The sequence below is a fragment of the Battus philenor genome, unplaced genomic scaffold (genome assembly GCF_028537555.1).
Source record: "Battus philenor isolate CCGP_79_NKW_IND1 unplaced genomic scaffold, ilBatPhil1.0.hap1 SCAF_3, whole genome shotgun sequence".
In the NCBI taxonomy this organism is placed as follows: domain Eukaryota; kingdom Metazoa; phylum Arthropoda; class Insecta; order Lepidoptera; family Papilionidae; genus Battus; species Battus philenor.
In genome coordinates this window covers 1,728,627-1,752,306 of record NW_027181693.1, presented here as the reverse complement: position 1 = coordinate 1,752,306, position 23,680 = coordinate 1,728,627, and the positions used below count along the sequence as shown (strand labels likewise).

The following is a 23,680-nucleotide window of genomic DNA, read 5'->3' as shown; positions in this document are numbered from 1 at the left end:
AGCATCCTAGTGATTCTTGGTTCTACCATAGTTTGGGATCCGTGTTAAATTATTGTATTATTGTTGCAGAGCTACACGATTTGTGCGGGCCGGGATCGCGTACCGCTGCGTAGGTCCAGCAGTCTTATTTCATGGCGAGCTTTGAACACCGATTGTGTGAGTAGCAACATTTTTTTTTTCTTGATACTTTCATTAAAAAGGTTTTAGTTAAATCTTTAAAGAGTATTTATTCGTTTATGTCTGTGATCTGTAGGAAATAAAACGAAAAATTAAAAAGATAAATTTTGTATTGATGTATAACTAATACTAAACTGTATCATCACAATTTTAGATGTATGTTGTACACTGTGGAGATAGGCGTACCCCATAGATTTCCAATGTGACCGTTTGGACGCTACCTGTCTCCATCTTCCGATGACTTTAACAAGATCATCAGTCAAACTTATCGGCGTCATACGCCGCGTTTACCGGCCAGTTATCTCTACTCCAGAATTGTAAGGACGATAATACGTCCATAAATAAATAAATAAAATATTTAATAATTAAATTGTAAAAAAATGTTTCCTTTAGATATTAAAAATCAAACATATTGTACATTTGAAAAGATAACATAAGAACAGTTCCTTAACCTCAAAAATATAATTATTGACCAGTAGTTATTTATCTTCATTTAAGCGGAAAAATGTCCACAGCTGGACATACCCCCCCCCCCCCCCACAGATTTTCAATGAGACCGGTTGGAAGCGGCCTATTTCGTTTTTCAAAAATCTCATTCATCTCGTGGATATATGTCTTACTTACTCTCTGCTTGCCGATATGTACTACAGGATCTTAATGCCCCAGTGGTCATCAGTTCTGCGCGCTATATGGACTAACTACTGCGATTTCAAGTTCGAAATAAGTTGGGCTTGTCGGTTATTTTCCTTTGTCTACGGATGTTCAAATTTCTAATTCGAACTCTTAACAAAATCGCAAGCATAGTGAGCTTGGTTTAAAATATATATTCTAAAATAATTATGTTATGATAAATCAATTTACAAAAAGTATTATATATTCAGTTTTATTAATGTTTACATTGCATTTAATAACCGCATAATTGCCATTTTGAATGACCGCCATTTTGGACGTGTAATTTTGACAATTACGTGAACCTGTAGCAAATTAGCCGCTGCTAATGGTTTGTTCACGCGCGGCAGTTCGTGCGCATAAAGCGCTTGACCGCTGACCGGCGGACGCGGGTCAAGGCCAACGGGCTCGGTTAATAACAATGGAGTGAAGCAATTTGCTTCACTTAACGTCAAGATCAGCGAATTTCCTATTGGAATTATTCTTTAAATAAACATTAAAGCTGAATAAGTTGTTTTGAATTTGTTAACATTTTATTTTTATACATTTATGTATTTCAATTCGCCACTACAAAATTAGAGATGTTTGCCTGTAGTAGGCGCACAGAGCGTGTGCCATAATTATGCTAGTTGATATATAAACAATAATGACTTAATATAACAAAAGAAATATTAAATGGCTCTCTAAATAATAATAATAATAAAGACGTGAAGAATCTATTGCGTATTGAATCAATTATAGCATAGATGTATGATATATTAACTTACGCTTAGCTGCGGTATTTATAATTGTTTTTTTTTAATAATAGGAAAACATTGTCAAATACTTTTTTTTATATGGCCTCCTCTATTGTGAGCCTTTCGTTCCCCTATTTTACTTATGGGAAAGGGACGTTTTTAACTTTTAATGATACAATTTCTTTTCTTTTTTATTTCCATGCTCTTCTGTCATACTTTACATCATCTATCTTTCTTTTACTTACATTCTACAATTTCTATATTTCTTTTACTTACTTTCTACAGTTCATTCACCGTCTCACTTCCTTCGTCTCGTTCCTAACTATTACAGCTTTTGGATATCACATTATTTTTACTTTATCTTATCTTTTATTTTACATTTTATCACAGATTACATAGTTTTTGTTTTATTTACTTTACATTTATTTCTTATTATTTTGAGCTACTGCCTGTATTAGTTTTGCTTACATTTATTACATGTTTTGCTATTTTTTTGCGATAAACAAGGAACACTGGCCTGTCGATTTTTCTTCTATTAATAAGGCGATGTCCTCACTTATTTTTTTACTCAAGCTGCTTTCGAAATCGTACCGAAATCCTCCGAACGCGGGACAGTGAGCTACAAGGTGGACCACGGTCTGGTCCACGCCCGGTTCACAGAAGCACGAGGGGTCCTCCTTGAGCTCGAACCGATGAAGGTACTAAAAGAACCTCCCTTGCCCCGTGAAGAGCTGGACCAAGACCGCGTCCACCTGGACATGGCAAATGCTTTACTGACTACTTTATTATCTGTGTCTCTGTAATGCGTCTATTAAATGTAGACTATATACTAGTTTAGCTTTGGTAGCTCAGCGGTGGAGGACAGGCTTGCGATCGTAAGTCGCGGGTTCGTAATTATATAGGGTTGTTACTGCTTATTAACAAGTTTCCAGAAGTTGGGCAGCAGCGTCATCTGCGTACCATAATACCACACTGCGATCGCCAACCCGCCTGCCAAGCATGGCGATTATGGTTTACCCCGCCATAGATATCTTTGGGGGAGGCATATGATTTACAGTAGCCGTCTATGGGGTGAAACGTCGACATTATATGCTAGTATATAATGGCAAATTATGAAAATACATTTAATGTTTTCATATGTCAACATTTATGTTTGAGATGTTTCATTTCCATTGTCTGTTTATTATCAATTTTGTTTGAAGGTCATATAGCTTGATTGGTAAAAGGTTTACAAAGGCTTTAAAAGGTGTGAATGTATATATATATATATATATAAATATATATATATATATATAGTTCATTGTCTGTCAATTAATACGATAGACCGTCGAAATAATCAAGGTCGCGGAACACGTAGCGATCTTTGGGGTAGGTATACGCTTTGCAGAAAGCAATTTTAGACTGACGTGTATGAATGAATATATGTTACCATATGAAATAATGAAAACTATAAAAAAAACAAGGAAAAAATGTCTCTTTAAACTTGGTATTGCCAGAAGTAATTGGTTTGTTGCATTTCAATAGAAAACAATTAAATCAACATATTTAATGGAATCAGGCGTTACCTTGCGGAAGTCCATCCTAAGTAAGAAAAGGACCAATATTTAGCCACTTCCGCACATGCAATGGTAGTCATGCAACAAAGTGCACCGCCCGCCAGCCCGCTGATAAATGCGTATGCGGCAAACAATGCGAATTAGTCAATGTTTGAGAATAGTGTTTTTCACTAATCGGTATAACATTACTACTGAAGATGCCCCGTGGAGGGGTGAAACACGTGTTGAGTGGTTTAGCGGTGGCGGTTATGTAATTCGCATTGTGATCATTGGTCCTTTTTCTACTTAAATCAACATATTTCAGAAACATTTCAGAGTGATCACTTTATACACGATGTTCAGATATAGATTTTAAACTTTACGCTGACAAATCTATACATTACATTACTTTTTTAAGTTCACGGACCCCTGCGTTCCGTGAACTCAATTAGATGAAGCTGTAAAAGCCGCAAGGCTAGCAGCATTAACTTCTTCAGATACAGTACAGTACAGTACATTACTTTCAGGCTTTTTATCGTCAAACTTTTAGCCTACTGAAGATTATTATTTCATATTTATTGTTACTCCCAATTTTTTTCTTAAATTATGAAATAAAATTAAATAATGCCAAAGTACGCATCTTATGTTTCATCGTGTTTTCTCGCCAAATCCGTTGACTCTACTCAGCTGACTTCCATTCGGCGAAACGAATAACAAAATTCAAAATCTCTAAGTGTTATGATCCTTAATATACCGACATTACTATATATACGTATGAATCAGTATAAAGTTGTAGTGGACTTTCTTTCTGATTCGTTATATAATTAAAACGCCTTACGAAGCACATTTAAAAATAAAATAGATTAAAAAAGATAAGAGTTCCTTCCATGTTGAGAAAATATTTTCTTTTTCATTATCTTTAATTAGTTGAACTTTCTTATATATAAAATGATTGATCGCTAATATTACTATAATGCCGCTGTTAGATTTAGATATTTATAATTAATTTTCAATCCAATTATTTAATCAAGTTGCGTGAAGAACAAGATGATAAATTTTAATGAAAGACAATCGAATTGTAAAAGTGTTGAATTATATAAGGCGGTTTTAATAAATGAATTTTAACAGAGAAAATCCTAATTAGTCAAATTCCGGGGCGGAGAGTGGCGTCTGGGATTGATGATAACAGTTTGGTCAGAAAGCGTTGCCACAGTGATGAATGGTCTTAGACGTGCCGCGGCTCTCTACGCGTGACGTGTGGACACTAGGCGGTGCCTGTATTCAGTCGAAAGTATAAACAACATTACGAAGTTATTCATACAAAAACATTCTTCTTTTAATGAGGTTGTATAAAGAGTTATATCAAGATCCATAAAACAAATACGCTGTGTCAGCTGAAAGAAAAAAATAGTGAAAGGATTTCGATGATCACGCGGTATCTTTGCATAAATCGAAGTAGTGGTCATTAATAAAATCCCTGTCAATTTATCTTTTCTATAAATAAACAAATTTAAAAAAATATTTAATGTGTTTTTTATAACAACGCATTACAAGCAATAACTTCCACAGAATTCTCTGCGTTGATAACTGATGTGTTTGTTTTGCAGTATTTTGTTTAAAATTGTTATTTTATTCCTAATTTTATGTATGTATATAATAATAATAATTTATTTATTAAATCTGCACAAATGGTTTAAATTAATTCAAATGAAATAATAACGCAAAAAAAATTAATAATGTTGAGACAACAGATCGACAAGCGACAACAATTCACACATTGACACAAACGTGTAAATAAATATTAGTTGCGTATGTGATAATACAATTTTTGAATGTTCAAAATATTTAAATACATTCGAACGTATAGTACGTTTGAATAATACATTCAAACTTATAGTATGTTTGAATGTATTATTTAATTATTTCGATTAGTTCAAAGAGCCTTCCGATCCGTGAACTCTGTTCCGATGAAGCTGTAAAAGTCCCCAGCGCTAACAGCATTCACTTCATTCGAGACAATAGAAGTCTAGTCTATTGGATTATCTGCCAATAACATATTGTTACATACTGTGGATTCTGACACGGAATGAAACACCACTGGTTCACAAGGAGTCCTTTATTCAGCAATCAGATGGTCACCCTAATTTTACACTAAGTATACTTTCGCTTAGTCCAAACTTTGCTTCCAAATCGCTGAGGAAATCTTAATCTTATAACTCAAAAAACAACACTGAACTGTCGACATGGGGAGTACACCTATTTATACTACGGAGAAGGTTCTAGTAAGTTCGCGATGGTACTCGGTTAGAATTTCCGAGAACCGTACACAAAAATCTATAAATAACTTTAAGGTCACGTATGTTTACAGCACTTCTTGATCCTAGGGTTTCGTGTTTATTGTTTAGAGGGTTCTGTAACTAGTGTTTGTAACAATATGATAGAATGAATACTTTCGGAATATCTAAATAACAGCCTAGTATATGGTGGGCCATAAATTTTTGCACTTTTGAAACATGTGTAGAAATAAAAGTACAAATGCTATTTTGTTATTAAATTTTGTTATTATTAAAATTTATTTTTTCAAAATTACGAATTTAAATGATAATTACGGTAAATAAATCATAAACAAAATAGCATTTGTACTTTTATTTCTATACATGTTTCAAAGGTGCAAAAATTTATAGCCCACCCTGTATTTCAAATCAATCACAAGGTTTGTGATTATTAAGCGGCAGGTAGTTTAAAGTGTAATTCGAACAAAGTGCGTCGCACATCGGACAATAAACATCATTGTGCACTTTCCGGTAATTTAACTAATTGTTTATGGTACAACGTCACGACAAAGGCGAAACGAGTTGTTCCAGGATACGACGTCGATACTGTTTATTCAATTTTCTGCTAGTACTTCAGGTCGCTGGTAGAACTCTGTTGGTAGACACCATGAAGGTTACCAACGCTGGATCTTCAATTAAACAAGGAGGTCTGTGTCTATAACTAAATATAAACCTCACTAGTAAATTTCCAAAAAGACCGGTTCGTAGAAACCGGGGTCCAACGTTTTCCGATGATTTTAACAAAGTCGTCTGTCCTCGTGGAAATTCTTCTTGACGTATTCATCTGTTTTAAAATTAAACAATAGTAGATAATTAGGGTGTCGTACCTATATTACTATTGTATACGGAAATGTTACCTAATTCACGGCTCACCTATTACAACTAATAACTACAAAATTTGAATTTTCTTGTATCCCTTTTGGATTTCGAAGGTAAAGTCTGAAATTATTTTATCATGTGTTATGACCAAGAACGAATAGTTATTTTAATTTAGAACAGAGTCACGTCTATTGTATTAAACGTATATAACGGTTACACATGGGTTCACTTCACTGTTCATCTGCTAATTCTCAGTTTCATCATCATCACAGCCGATAGATGCACTGCAAGGCATAAGCCTCAACCATAGTTCTCCTCGGTAACTTGTCTTACGTTGCTCACAGCGGCTACCCGCGACATTGACTAAATCGGTTCAGATAGTGGGATCCTTACCCAAGCCTCGTCTATCCTGGTCACCGTTGGACAACCTTTCGGTCCAAAGAGTCATTAGTTACACGAACAAAGAACGCGTTCTAGATCTCTCTTTTTTATCAACGGCTAGGACAAATATCGGTAAACGTGCACCCTTATATAGAATCTGTGATCTCAACAATTCATATGTTAGTGATATTGATATATTCTCGTGCTCTCTCGTATCTTTTAAAAAAACAATTTCGTTCGAAATTATTGAGTACATACAATGCAATTTAAACCATAATATAAATATATAAACAAACATGATATAAATATATATACCATAGTCATTGATCCCTGTTTAGTAATGTTTTTATTTGTTTTTTCATTGTGTGACTATAAATCATTATATGTTCTCAGTGAACAACAACTGCAACTAATTTAATATTTCTAAGCTTCTAAGTTTGTACCTTCTTATTGCCTTTTGTTACTGTCTATCTCCAAAAAAGTAAATAAATAAATAAAAAAAACAAAAATAAATATTTCATAAAAAAAAGAAAAAGAACTTATACTCCGCTCACTACTGCTCCAGACGAGCAGCTTCGAGCTACATTTAACTTATTTTCTACTTTACACTTTAGTATATATTTAACGGCGTTATCGTTAAGCTTTAGCGACGGATTAAAGTTTGAAAATCAACCTCCGTTGAACTTGCCCTGAGCAGTCTAAGAACAGGTGACGGACATCAGTCCATTGACCCAGAAAACAAAAGACGGAAAGTCACTTCTTTCAGATGTACTGAGTCGTTGTACACACTAAAGCCATCATATTTAGCCGATAAACATTATAGGGTAAAAGTTTTAAAGGTGTGAATTATCGATGAGATTCTATTGACCCTTTTGTTTCCTTTTAAAGATTTTTTTTATACAATCTCCTATCGTATTTAATGGAATCAGGCGTTACTTCGCGGAAGTCCATCCCAAGTAAGAAAAGGACCAATACCTAGCCACATCCGCACATGCAGTGTTAGTCGTGCAATGAAATGCACCGCCCGCCAGCCCGCTGATAAATGCGCATGCGGCAAACAATGCGAATCACACAACCGCCACCACCAAATCACTCAACACGTGTTTCACCCCTCCACGGGGCATCTTCAGGAGCTATGTTACACCGATTAGTGCCAAACACAGAGTCGCCTATCGTCCTGTATATATATTGAATTGTTTTAATGTTTGTGATTGTTTTTAAATAATCATTAATTCAAATATTATATACGTAAATTGAAAATGCTCTTCCGAAATAATTCAATTCTGTTTGTGTTCAAAATAAGAATATACCCACTATCTATGTATAAGTAATCTGATGTGAATAGCGGCAGTATAGCATCCCTTATGGTAGACGATATGGACTGTCACATTTTTCTGCGGTTTTGAAAAAAAATAGTGAAAGAGATGTAACAAAACGGAACAAAACAGAAGACGAATAAAAATACAGGCGAAAATAACTGTGATAAGTATAATAAGAAAAGATTTTAACTGTACATAAGCTTGTGTTGTATAAAAAAGTTTTAAAACAATGGAATATTGAATAAATAAAATTATAAAATGTGGTTTTTTTTAATTTAAAAAGTTAATGTAAAATTGCGGAAAGTGTGGCGATGGATGAAAGATAAAACATAAATGCAATGTGAAAATATGCTGCGAGAGTGAGAGGTGATGTGAAGAATGAAACAAGAAAAAATTTGAAGAAATTGTGAAAGGTGAGAGGGTGAAAATGAAAGAAGGAAAAAAAAGGTCCCCAATAACAGTGACCATATAAAATCTTATGTGACTAGACAATATTGCGTACTTGTACAAAAATGATAAAAGAATGCGTTGTCATTTTAGAGACAGAAAGGTCGTTTTTAATCAATATCAAACGTTATCATGCCTTAGCTATAAATAATTCGAATCTCAATGTATACTCTTAAACATTTTAACAGCCACTACACATTTGCCGAAATTTTACAAGTAACTGCGCAATTTATTTCATACAACTTTTCTATAGTGCCAGAAATTAAAAAAAATTAATGTAATCCGTCGTTATTCTTAACTAATGACGTAACCGAGTGAAATAAGGATTCATTTATATATATACTAAATCCTTGACATACCTGAAACCATTTGCTTTTGCATAAAGCAGTGTTTCCCAACGTGGGGCCCACGCTCCACAGGGAGGCGGTTTGATTTTTGAAGGGAGCAATTCGAATGCAGACTCGACTCGAGTTTAACCCTTTCGCTTAAATATAAAAATTACATATGTTACATAGGGGGCGTAAGAATATCCGAAAGACTAAGGTGGACATGACACAAAATATTGAAAAATACTAGTATATAGTGTACATTAATCAACAGCGAATTAGGTATTGATACATCGTTTTAAAGCTATCAGCCTTTCACCTTGTATAAGAAATATTTAAATAACCACATTTCAAGATGTTTTTCATACATTATGTTTCAATTTATTCTGTGGAGTTTTGTCATTTAAATGCAATCGAACAACTTTTTTTAAGCCAATTTAACTAAGGCATTTGTTCATTATGCCACGCGTACGAAAGAATAAACAAGACATCTTTTATTTTTTATGTTATTTTAACCGATGTATCGCGAGGATTCGATTCTCGGAAGCATCATCGGGTTCAACGACATCACAGTAAAAAGTCGTCGAGAAAATTTGACAACTCGCTCCAGTCAGCGTTGTCTAAATGCCGCCATGTTGGAACGACAGGCTTGTTTATTACATCGTACACAGGCTTTTAATGGAAGGTTTATTAACCATTGGACAAGATAAGGGACCATTAAATGAATTTCAACAGCAGTCATGGAACGATAAGGGATATTTCTTCCATTAACATTTGATTAAGTAAACACGAACAAAACACTACAAAAACATGTTTACGATTTCAGGGTATTGTCTTTGAATTGTTAAAATACCTTTAGAAAATCCTTCATATATATATATATATATATATATATATATATATATAATTATATATATATAATTATATACTGAAAAATACAAAAATATTACAGTATTAAAATATAATATATCTCTGAATTTTAATGCAGTAAATTTTACATTTTAGTTTGTTAATCAATTTGAAACCTTCATAGACCTATTTAAATTGAACAATACAATCAATGCAATACAAACTGTTATTTAGAACTCTTATTATTTTTTTATCTATTTTATTTTTGACTCTACTCTGCATTGCAAGGTTTTATAGTTGTGGAGAAATAATAGGAAGAAACTCCACAACAAGACATCTTTTAATAATGTTTAATAACACAGATATACACTATTAGGTATAGCCTATATGAAATAAAAAAAATTGAGCGACATCACTGCAAAGGATTCTTGTCATTTAAATATTAGTTTATTGAATAATAAACTTTTTTTCTGTCAATTTATTTTTAATATGCGTTTTAAATTTTGTAAATGGTAGTCCAATAATGTTTTGTGGCATTTTATTAAGAAATCAAAAGGTCAATAGTAGTCACTGGATGTAGGCAGGCAGCTTCCAACTGATCCTGTTGATAATTTGTGGTTAAGGCATATTTCTAACGGTGAAGGGTCTGGCAGCTGATGATTAAACTGATGAAGAAACGTAGTTTTTGTCTTAATAACTGTTGACGCCCGCTAAAATCATCTTTCTCTTTCGTTTATTAATAAAACAGCGGTTGTAAGCAGTGTCAGCCCCATCGGTGAAAAAATATATATAAAATATACATATAAATAAAAACCAAAAAGGCTCACGTGCATATGCTGCACGTATATATCTGGAAATAATTTTCGGAGTTTCCCCATTTACGTGATAATCTTATCTTTTCAACCGACACCTTTAGATATATGGACGTAAATAGACGATGATCTAAGCATTGTATCCTTGCTTTTTACTGTGATCTCAATATTTTATATACCTATGCTTGTAACTGATATATTTCAGTGGATTGGCAAGTTGACGTGGCAGTCAGGAAGTCACATAGCGCGAAGAACCGCTGCAGGTTTTGGGTTCTGGAGACCATGAGCCTGCAAGCTCACCGTAGGATATTCCACAGTGAAAGTAGTCGTCGTAGCTTCTGCCCGTAAACGCCCACTGCAAGGAATATACCTTCCCTAAAGACATTTATGGGTGGTTATACCATAATCACCACCTGGAAACCTGTTTATGAGTAGTGAAAATCCTGTATAATTAATGCATAAAGTGTGAGTTATATAAGATTGTATGTAAGAAAAGGACCAATATTTAGCCACTTCCGCACATGCAGTGGTAGTCGTGTAACAAAGTGCACCGCCCGCCAGCCCGCTACGAAAAAATATTCAGTCAAAAATGTACATACGAATGGTATAGTTTAAATTATTATTTTTTCTTTTTTTTTCTGCAACTTCACGATCTGTGATATCAGCATAATAAGCCATTCTGCTGGGAAATAATCGATTTTGGATTTTAAGTATCAGTAGGGATCGATTATTATTCATGTCATTTGCCATCGAATCTTAAGCAAGTTTAGACTATACCGATTTAGTCGTGAATGTGTGACATTTCCTGTGCCCTCCAGCTTTGATGCGAGCCAGTTTAAATTAGTAAATGTATTTTAATGAACGCATAAACTCTTGCGGATGGGAATTTCGTAAAATCAGTTGTTAGCGGACTTCTATGCGACTATAGAAATATTTCTACCAAATTTATTATATAATATATATTTTGGTTTGCATATTATTGAATTTTTTTTTTTAAATACTCCTATTATCTACGTTAATCTATATATAAATGAATTTGTTTATGTCTGTCTGTACTCGATGAATTAAAAATTAAGTAAATCGTAAGAGTTTTTTTTTTCGTTTAATTATCAGTTTATGTTTGAGGTACCAAAACTGCCTTTTTTCAGATTTTTAGTTATATGGATAACACAGACGCGGTAACGGGTGCGCATAGCAAGTTATATTTAAAATCTCTATTCAACTAATGATTATAGCCGGATCCTTACGTAACGTTATTTCCTAGTTGTCTTTATAATGTATAAATAAATGTAAAGCATGTATCCTTATATTTTACATTAGATAAGAGTTGATATATTGAGATAGGTATAGAGGCATATATAATAGTGTTACGAACGTAAAGGAAATGTTCGTACGGAAGATAAACGAATTTGATACGTCAATATTATGTTCCGTGTGATGGGTGTTTATTACGCGAATATGTACTAAAATACACTGAAAGTATTCCTGTCAACTTGAGTAATACTTCTACGTAAATAAAAATGAACGTTCACGCCATAAATTTTGTATGTTTCCTAATATTCTGTTGAACGATTTTATATAAAAAATACCTACAGAAAAATGCACAAAATAAAAAAAATGGAAAAACTTAGTTTCACAGTAAGCTAAGTAAAGAAACTTTATTACACGATCAGCACTATTATCGACTTTATAACATAACATAAGAAAGAAAGAAAGAAACGGTTACAAAGTTACAAATCTAAGTATTAAAAGGCAAAAGAAATTTTTAATCTGAAAATAACTAAGGAAAACGTTTTTTAATCTTTATATTTTCATAGTACGGCGTAAAGGAGCATGTACACTATAAATGTTTTTGATTGTTTTTTTTTTTTAAGTTAATCATTAAAATCATTAAGACTGACTAGTAATGAAACCTGAATGTCCAGTTATAAATATAATACCACATAATTAGTATATACATTAATTATAAATTGTTTTTATGTAGTTTTCAAGTTGCGTGTTGAATTCATTGATGTCGTATTTGTAAAAAAAAATCGAAAATGTTATCGGTTTTTAATTTTAGAATTATTAATATTAACCTGGAATTTTTTTTATTAATTCTAATGTGTATCGCTGGGGTGTATTACTTACAATGTATTGTTTTTTTTTCGCATTCACTGAGCGCAGACAGTTGGGAGATGGATTGCCTCTGATACGGATCTTTCTTCTCCCAGCTACGAGTCACGCGACATATTTTTAATATATATGTACAGGTATATATATTTTTTAAAGATTTAAGTCGCTGTGCAAGCGATATAGACCGTTAAATGCCTAAAGGTTTTTTTTTTAGTTTATTTGCTCGCGGATTTCGGATCCGTGAGCCCTGAGTCCGATGAAGCTGTAAAAGCCAAAACGGCTAACAATGCGCATCAACATTCGGATACAGCCAAGGTTGTAAACAATGTACCAGCTCTTCAAAATATTCTGCAGTAGATTCTTTCTTGAGGAGGTCCGGCAAATTAAACGGTGATAAACCTAGGTTTTTGAAAAGGGTCACGTGGTTACCTCTTTTGGATTCGAATCTAGTAACCGACCAAGTAGAAGTTCGTACCTTTCAAACTTCCTTGGGTACATAATTCTAAACGGGTATCATTGACCAGTAAGAGCCGAAGCTAAAATCCCCTCGAGAAGACCTTAGAGCCTTGTCTTTTCATGAAGCGTCCGCTTAAGTGATCAAAGTAATCGGCGGCATCCCAATCCAGTGAGACTGCAATATGGCCTGGCCTGAGTCGAGGCCACAGGAAATTTTTGAGTTTTGCTTTCTTAATAATGCTTTAGACTAAGCGCCGTCTATGCTGTGTTACCTCGATCACGCGTTATCTGCAAATGGCACTTGGTCGGTAGTGTAAACCAGGTCAAAAAAAAAAATTAAGACAAAAGTAGATCTAAATGCATATATATATCGAGAAAGATTATTATAGTTATTCATTAAACGAACAATGTTATCCGTTTTTACTCTGTCATAACAAAAAAATATATATTTGCAATCAAATTTCTCAGTTTCATTTGAAACGGCGCACGCGTGAATCATTATTTATTCAATTGTTGTATCACTTCGTACATTTCGCAACGGAACGCGTTCTCATTTCAAAATGCATTTAAATACATTACTAAAAATAAATAATATCATCTATGTTGCATCACAAGTAAAAGCACTCGCGAATATATACAATTATAATATATTCAATGTTAATTCTATTACGCAAATGTCAAACGCAACTAATTATGTGTTCTAATTGCATAACGTCGTTATACTGACACGGAAAGCCTTTTCTAAATTCATCTATGCTAGTGTTTACGCGTGGCTTTATTTGACGTTTGCTATACACAATATTACATTTTTTTTTTCTTTCACCAGAGTCATATATTGTTTGAAATTATAGATACAATTGTCGACTTTAAAATAGAAAAAAATGTACTCATAATCAAGTTAATAAAAGTTTGATTCAATAAAACGATTAAAATAAAATCATAAAATTTAAAAAAAAACAGTGATCTCTTTGACCTTAGATTTAAAAGTTTGTTTTTAAGTAAAAACACGTGCATTAATCTAGTTTTATTTTTATTAATTATGTAGTATTATTTTTAATAAAAATAAATATACATAAATAAGAAAATAATAAAATCAAGCACGTCTGTAACTATGAAATGAACGTGGGATTCGAAATTCAAACGGAGTGGCGGCAAAAGAAACGGCAGGTCCATTGCGTGAGGTCGCAACAAAGACAGCGGCCGAGTGAGAGGCACAATCGCTCGTTAATGCGAACTCCATCATTACTAAAATTACAAGACTTTTCTTTCGTATTAAAATTGTTAAACATTTTATTAAATATATTATGTTTGATTTGTTATTACAATGGTTAAAAACAAAAACGAAATTAGTAATTTGGTATAAGTCAGCTGATGTTTTGAGTTTCGTAAAAACATGCGATTATCTATACTGATACGTTGTCACTTTTTCACATACCATGTATGTAATTCTTATTGTCATAATAAAATGCAACTTATTTATTACAATCATAAGAATCCATTTTCTTTTTCAAGCAACACTTATCGTTTACATTTTTATATTTTGTACAAAAATAAATTTTTTTGAACGCTTTTTTTTTACTTACTTAGCCACCAGAAAAAAACTTAATAACACAATTATTTCGAAAGTCGCTTTTGTAAATAGTTTCATTTAAAACAATGTTTTACAAAAGAGTACTTTGTAAATGCGATAACATCGTGTTTTGCAGCGTTAACTTTAACAGGTCGGTCAAAATACATATGTTTGATTTATAATAAGTAGTAGAATGCTTGATTATTCTAGTACATTTACAAAAAATAAGTGTACAATATGATTTTTTACATTTAATAATAAAGTATTTATGAGTTCACTGTAAATCATGGTAGCCCTACACGCGAGTCTACTCGATTCACAATTCAATTTCGATATCTCGCCAGTGTCGCGTCAACTGCGGACGGCGTTACATGTTGTGTTAAAACTGTAATAGTTTATTAAAACCTGTCGATGTTTCCGAGTGCTTTTATTTTATAAACAAAACGAATTATTAGTCTCTTATTTCGATAAACGAATTGTAGTGTTGTGAAAACAGTGAGTTGTATGTACTTATCATATTTCACTTGAGAGGCGGTTAAGCTCGTGTTTTTATGTTAGGCGGTTAAATAGTTTGGTAAAAGTGAGTGTGTGAGACGCTGATGGTTTATTTAGGACTAGATTAGGCTTTTTTACACCACAAAGGACTGTGTTGATTGCTTCGGGGTCGCCGATGCTGAAGCTGGTAAGTCTACTTATTAAAACTTTGATTACAGTAAACCATATTAACGTTCAACATTGACTTGTTATGACGTTTAGTCATATATATGCGTTTTACATTACAATGTTTGTTTCGTATCTTGTTGGAATTACAAATTAATGGCGCACGATTGCAGTTTCATTAATATGTTCACGTATCTGATTTTGATAAGATAATTACGTTGTCGTATCTTAAGCGGAGAAGTGAAAATAATAGATAATTATTATTTGTAGACATCGTGTCTATGACGTCATTAGCCTTTTTTCTAGACAATTTTGGTACATGTAACGATCTGTTTACGTAATCAATGTTAGATTTTTATTACCCGTGTCAACTTTTGAGTAATTGAAATGTGAAATAAAATTTTGTAAGAGTTTACAATCGCTTTTGTAAACATAAATGGATAACATTTGTGGCAATGTCAAAAGTATTCTGACTTTGTACATTATGTGTACATATATATATATATGTATTGACAAATTCCGTTGACGCAGTGGTGTTTACCAAGTTTATACTTTATCCTCATCGACTAGCTATGATTAGTTATACGCAATATTGGTCACTAGGTGTCGCAAAAGCATTTTTTTAATACACTGTTAACTAAATTGTAATTTGCCTGCATCTTTTTTAATCGAATAAATCCTATACACGTATGGACAATTACAATGTCATTCAGAATGATTATCGATTTTTTTAATGTAGCGCTGGCAAGTTCATTCATTTTGAAAATTTTACTTATTTAAAAAAATAGTTTTTTTTCCAAATTTAAATTGCTCCCTAATATTTTTTAAAGAGAAATTCTTTGACATGTATAAGGAAATATTTTGAAAAAAAGTTGGAACTAATAAAACTTTTTATAGATGATTATATATACCAATAAAAACATTTTTGTCCAAATATTAGGTGTCAAATGCATTATTAGGTTATGTCGAAAGTTTCGCGTCTAATCTAAAATACTCATCACATAGTGTTCTTAGACTGTTTTGTTTTTAAAAACAATGTTAATAAAAATTAAGAGAGGTTGCTATTTTTTATTGTTTGCTTTAATAATTAAGTATGTGAAGTTAAGTAAACTAACGTGTCCAGTGCTGGTACAAAGTCGTAGTTGCCACTAAATCATAATTGGGTGATGTTACGAGCAGCTTTTGTCCTGTGCGAAATTATTAGAATCTCACGGAGGTGTGAGAGCCTATTTAAATTATGGTTACCTTCTGGGAAGCTTTTTGAAAGCTGTTGCACGCGAATATTTTCATAGAATTCCCTTAGTGACGGTTTTAGATCGTGGCTGGAATTGATGTCTTCGAACGGTGTTTCGTTGCTTTTAGGAAATGTCATGAGACGTGACTTTCAAAGTTTTTTCCTTTAATTTTTAACAGACACTGACGCTATACTGTTAAGAACAATGCACTCTTTAATAAAATTATACAAAAGTATGTTTACTTCGATTCCACTTTATTAACATTGGTGCGTGTTTGTTATTAGCTAATTGTTTTTTCTTTGTTTAGCTTAGTTGTTAAAATTGTGCATACGTAGTCTAACTTATTTATTTAGTTCGTTTTGTTTTATTTTTACTTTTTTTTATTTTGTTTTGTCAATCGAATTATGTTCAAATTTTAAAAATTTATTATTTTTAAAAAAATTACGTTTTTTGGTTTCTGCCCTATAAATGAACTAATTAATGCGACTTCATTTTTATTTCATTATAAAAGTAGTTCAAGCAAGAAGATACGTGTATGTATACATAATACGTGACGTAGTTTAAACCGCGATGATGGAAAACTCATTTTGATTCATTAAATGAAAACATTAGGAATAACCTTACATAGAAAAAAACTGTCTGATCACCATTATGTCAGGCTATTGACATTAGCCTCACCCTGAGATCGCTATGATGTCCGGCCTCGCTTTACCCGTATTCCTGTCTTGACTAAGATGTCGGTACAACGATGGGGGACCAACACCGCGTCTACTGGCTCGAGGTCTCAATTCGTGACCGTTTTGACCCCAGCGACCGTTGGTTGCACGATGTGCCTACTGCCATTTCAGACAATTAATTCTTCGCAACGTCGGTGAAATTGTCTAAATAGTCTTCATATGGGCAAACGTTTTGAGAAAGGCTGCGATAACTGCAAGGAATTTTGAACTGTATTTATATTATATTTCAAATGTGATATTAACAGAGCTGGTATTTGAAAACTTATTAAGGATTACTCGCGTGAGAAGAAACGTACAAGTCACGTATTTCTCAGTTTTTCGCTTATATCGCATCACACATTACAGAATATTAATGGGCGTACGGATGAAAGTGAGAAGCCATCTTGCGCACGCCGCGTTCGGATATTATCTATGCATCATTGGACGTTTCGCGCGCTTTTTAATTCGCCGTGTCGGTTTTGAGGTTATATTTTTACGTTGTAATAATTTTCGGTTAGATTTTTATTATTATTTGCGTAACATATTGCATTTTGTAAGACCAATAACTGTCTTTGTAACAACGTTATTTAAATAACTGGTAATTGATTTATTATTATAATTATGATGTCCGTTGGATGCGTGAGACCGGTATTCGTGGATCTTTGGGGGAAACCTGTCTGATTGTAGGCGTCTATCGACTCACATGATGATGATATGTCAGCTAAAGCCTCCATCTATTTTCTTCTTGGACATTTTCGTCATTCAAAGATAGCATTGTTTCCATGTTTTCATTTGTTTGACAGACATGCCCAGTCCGGTTCCATTTCATCTTTAATGTTACGTATCTCAGATATGAGCAATGTTAGACGTAGATCGTAGGTTTGATGCATTATTTACATAGAATTTCCATTGCTCACAAACAAGTTTACAGAGGATGGGCAACAGTGTCTTCTGGGTACCGTAATACCACACTGCGGTTGCCAGCTTGTCTGCGAAACGTGGCGATTTTGGTATACTCTCCATAGATATCTTTGGGAAAGGCCTTCGCCCTGCAGTGAGTGTCTATGGGCTAAAATGACGTCGACGGCGATCCTAGATATGAATACTATTTATTTCCCACATTTCCAACAAAGCATGGATATCAGTCTGACACCAAAAAACCGAATGCAGATGACTTTATAAGTGATGTTTTTATATTAAATTAATACTCAACTACTTCTGAATTGTCTCGATGAATTTACACAATACACCTGCTATGTTTCGTTCGACAAAATTATTGTATTATCTACTTATTATACAGTAAACGATTATTGTAAATGATTATCGTGTTTTCCTTCTTCCTTTTATTTAAAATATCGTATTTAACCGTCGTTTCAGCCGTAAAACGTTATCCAGTGTCTTCCGACGACCTTAACAAAGCCTTCTGTTCACTTTGTGTGTGTTTGTGTACGGGGCGTAATAGGCTGCGCTTGTTGATTCATGTTCTACACTGGCTGAAAACTTGTAGAACCAATCTGAAGAACTGTCTGCTCTGTGCGCTATATACTGCCCGTTGACATGCCTATCTGTTCTATGTCTGTTACTTTTTTTTACTTACGGATCTCCTCATTCGATCTAGAAGGGCAAATCAACAATCAATTTATTATATTTTTAATCACGGCGACTAAGTCTTTTTAAGGTAGTGAAACGTCATTTCGCCATCTCCATTGGTTTAAAAACTTAGTAAACTGATATTAAAATAATTATATGTATATTTTGGGAAGTAATAATTAATAAAGAGAAATACGCAAGTTGCAAATAAAAAAGATGCTATTTTAAATTATATACATATGAAGAACAATCGACTTTGTACCCAAGGTGATATCATCGCCATTAGAGTTTTTAAAAAAAAAGAAACAAAAAAAAAATAATAATGCGCATATAATGAAACACGAGTTTAACTGGCCGGGCGTATGATGCAAAAGCTAAACTACATTACCCGCTTTTTATGCATAACGATAATGACACCTTTTAACATTCTGCCACCGGTCACGTTCACAATTACGAAAAATTATCTTTAATGTTTTTATAATCTGTGGCAATATGGCGTTTTGACAGGTGCAGGTGCTGTCATTACCGCCGGATGAACTTTGTAGTTTTAAAAAAAAAATAAAGGTTTCCTTTGATTTTGTACTGACTAGACGCTATGCAGTATTTTCCTTGATCTCAATTAGTTATGCCTGCACTGCACTGAGCAATTACTTTAGTGTAATAAGATTGCCCTCCATGTTTTTTTTATGTTAATGAATTAATACATTAAAATATAATTATTCATTTTTCTGACGTTCGCAATTTTGTTAGTGACCATGTATTTATTATATTTATTCTAACTTATTTATGAAGCAACAATCAATCTCTTTTTACAACTAAATGGTGTCTTGGTTAAAATCTATTAAAGTTTTTTTTTTTAATATAAAATTTATTTTATTCTGCCAACATCGTTTCCATTCAAGAAGACAATTATTTTAGCACTATTAGTTAAAATTTCAAACTTAAAAAAAATATAACGGGTATTATCAGTGACAGGGAAAGCCGAGGTCCCTTCAAGCTTTTTCTCTCTATAAAGCATAATCTAAGAGCTTCACTTCTGTGTAACTGTAGTACATAGCGGCCCGAGTTGAAGCTCCTTAGAGAGCCCACGAGCGGTTCAACCTTCACAATAAATTTAGGCTTGGCGTCTTCTACGTTCCCTTATGTAAGGCTAGTAAAAAAACAACGTAAAAATGCTTCATCTTAAAATCATTTTTAAATAATATCGCGAAGTCATAAATTTGTGAATAACAGATCTGGTTTGACAAAAATTACTACGGACTGTTACAAAAATTGTTTCAAGTAGTTTACAGGGATATTATTCTACAGGCAGATTGGTTATAGGTGTAAATGCTGTAAAGCAGAGTTCCCCAAACATTTTTGTGTCGTAGACCCCTTGCCATGTTTATCCGTGTTGGGTAGACTTTGATTGATTTTTTTTTTCGCTGACGTAGACCTCTTGACCACTTTGGGAATCACTGCTGTAAAGAAACAAATATATAGCTTATTTGTCAACCTTTAGCAGGTTTATCTCTATTACCTATCAACTTATTTAACGTAATGTTTAAATATGTTTTGTATTACAATGCGACTGGTCAATACTTTCTGACAGTACAGTCAGTAAATAATAATTTTAATATAATTTAATAATTTTGAGTTTAAAATTTTTGTTACTTTATTAATTATTGATTATATAGAAAATTATTATTTTTTATTAGACGTAAAGTGATCTATACATTCAACCCCTCAAAGCTTTTACATCTATAACCAATCACACTGTAAACTATATATGTGTATGTTTATTTATGTATATATATTAATGATAGCAATAAACACGTCTACCATCACCTTGACAAACCCATTGCTATCAATCATACGGTGGCCGGTTATTATCAATATTTCAAGTGTTTTTAAGATGTTATCTCGGCTACGGTTGCTGTGGATTTGGTGGTGGAAAAATTCGTCTCACGTGATTCAATGAAATAACAACGCAAATATTGTTTTTAATGATTACAGTCCGTACCTTGTGTCGATATGCGACTTACTTTTGTGTATTGGTATATATATTGGCTAAGCAATAAGTAAGGATGGTCGAAAATGTATCGACTAGACGTATTAACGCAACTTAGTATTTGAATCTCTTAAGATGTTTCACAAGTGATGTTACGTATACCAATTAAATATAAGCATGACTAATATTTTTAAGAGGATGTATCATTGTTGTAATTCAAAAAAACATCTGAAATCGATAAGCGTAAAGTTCGTAAAAGATAATGTATCTCAGTATTTTTACAAATACGTGTATTGGAATAAAATAAAAGAAAGTTTACTAAGAAATTAAAAATGGGGTCTGAAGTACCAGTTTATTTTGGAAAAGGTACCTCTTGAACAAAAACGCTTAGGAAATTTCACTATGTTGTAAAAAAACTCATATAATGCCAAACATTTGTATTTTATAATATAGTAGAACTGTAAGTAGTAACAATTATCAATATATCGCCACACCGACCAAATAAAACGATAATTCAAAAATTTTTGCTACATAAGGCTGTGAAAATATTTATAAGAACATAATGTTATCTATTCCTATCATGCTGAATAGGGGTAAAGTTTTTACTAATATCGTATAATATTTTTAATCTTGTACTTTATCTGTATTTAGAGAAAAAAAATATAACTGTGCCTATCTCTGCCATTTTTTGCTAGAAAATTATGAAAAAAACTCACAAGGTGTATTGGAAGTCGTTGATTGCAAATATTTAAAAACCCGATAAAAATGATATTCATTTTATACGCTTCGATATAATATCTACTAAATGACATAAAACCAAATAACAAACAGATAAAATATGAACAAACATAATCTGAAACTGATATCTTATTTAAAGTAATATACGCAAACTAATCTTGTACAGCCGAATCAAAATAAGTCAAAATTAATAAACGACTATACATTTGTGGTAAATTGTTATAAATTTTAATCTTATTAACTATAATAATAGTAACAGTTTGTAGTAAAGAGCTTAAATAATGATTCATCAATAGAAATATATACTATTCATCAATAGAAATATATATTTATATATCTGTATCGCTGCGTTGGTAGTCCTCGGTGGTCAGACAACAAAATCAAGGTTGCGGGGAGTCTTTGGATGCGGGAGGCACAAGACCGGTCATCGTGATGATCTTTGGCGGATGAACATGGTGATGAACCTCCGAAGATGGTAACACCTTTGATGTCATCTTTTTCGTCTTTAGCTTCTCCTAGACTATTGACATGAGGATGAAGAATTATTACATTCATAATAATAAATTACAATTAAAGACATCGCGTTTTTTTTTAATTTTCGCAAAGATGTTTCCGAGATTATAACTCGTAATGATGTAATTCTAATTACCAGCGGGCGCTCGCGGCGTGCCATCTGGAGCGGCACCGCTTTTTGCTCAGCTCTTCCGCTTCAGTTAAAATTGCATTTGAATTTTATTTATAAACTCATCTATTTTAATTGTGAAGGGCTTTCTTTACACAAAAAGTTTTTATGTGTTACCTCGTGCTCTTATGAGAAAAAAAAAACAAAACTGTTTGGTTGTGGAACGTATCGACGGATCAGTGATTATCATAAGAATTTCCTGATATTGGATATAGAAGCTGCTTGCATCTATCGTCTTTGGACAAGGTTGTTTGTACACCTTATGTATACGCGTCCCACGCTGGGCTTGCCGATTCGTATGTATATGCTCTATGTGGCTTGGCTACTGCCATTTATTTCAACTGGCCTATCCACTATGCTATGGCGGTAACTTTCATTGCTGATTTGATCTCGTGGAAAAATCACGAGGAAAGCCTTTTCCACAGCTCGTTGATTGATTGTGAGCTCTCAAATGAACATTTAATGGAATCAGGCGTTATTTTGCGGAAGTCCAGCCTAAGTAAGAAAAAGACCAATATTAAATTAAATATTGGTCCTTTTCTTACTTGCAAATGAAGTCTAGAGTGTGTTCAGTCCACGCAAATGGACTGCATGCACTGAGGGATATGTTTTTATGGTACCCGTTATTGGGGATCTCTCGTTCATCTATCTTATTTTTGGGATATTTACTTTTTAATTTTCACCCTCTCTCTCTCTCTCTCTCTCTCTGATCCTCAACAATTTCTTTCATTTTTTCTCTTTGTTTCTTTATAACATCTCTCACTCTTGTATATTTTCACATTGCATTTATGCATAATTTTTTATCTTTTGCTGTACATGCATATTTACATTTACAATTTGAATTTTTAGAATTTTCTTCATTCACTTTTACATTGTTTAAAAACTTTCTATTATATATATTATACTTATCAAAGTTGTATTTGCCTGTGTTTATTTTGATCTACCCTCTGTTTTGTTCCATTTTGTTACATTTCAACAACTTTTTGCAACACCGCAGAAAAATGTGACGGTTCCATTGTCTCCCATGACGGATGCTATACTGCCTGGTGACATTTTCTCTCATCTCTGCTTCACAGTCAGCTTTATTCCTCCGCATACGGCACAGCTGATTATCGCGTGCTCCACGGCCTGACTGAGGGATAATGGACGAAAAAATGTATACATACATAAAATATGTGTGCATTTATATACGTGTGCATTTAAAATTACTGAAGTTTCATAAAAGTGTAGTCATTTCCGTTCATTCGAGAGGCGTTTACGTAAGTAAAAGTAGTGTAATTACGTATAATTAGACGAATTCTCCCTTTCGTTTCTTTAATTAAAATGATTAAAACACACTGCGCATCAAACTCTAAAAATTACTGACCGAAAGGCGAGTTTTAATATCTCATGTACAACTCTTTTTTCTTTGAAATGTTGTCTTAGTTATAGCAGGTGGCGCAAAAGTAATGTCATAATGTGAACGTGACTTAATTTTTACAAATGGCGCCAAATGTCACTGTGCTTTGACATTTACAATGACAT

The 23,680-nt window shown here is 33.1% G+C and overlaps 1 protein-coding gene across 1 annotated transcript in view; it reads left to right on the top strand.

Annotated features, from left to right (window-relative positions):
• Positions 1 to 14,901: 14,901 nt before the first annotated feature.
• Positions 14,902 to 23,680, top strand: part of conu (Rho GTPase-activating protein conundrum) — a 91,243-nt gene continuing 82,464 nt past the window's right edge. The window contains exon 1 of the mRNA XM_068770198.1: positions 14,902 to 15,227. Within this exon, the coding sequence (XP_068626299.1) occupies positions 15,216 to 15,227 (12 nt within the window). The 5' untranslated portion in view covers positions 14,902 to 15,215. The remainder of the gene's footprint in view (positions 15,228 to 23,680) is intronic.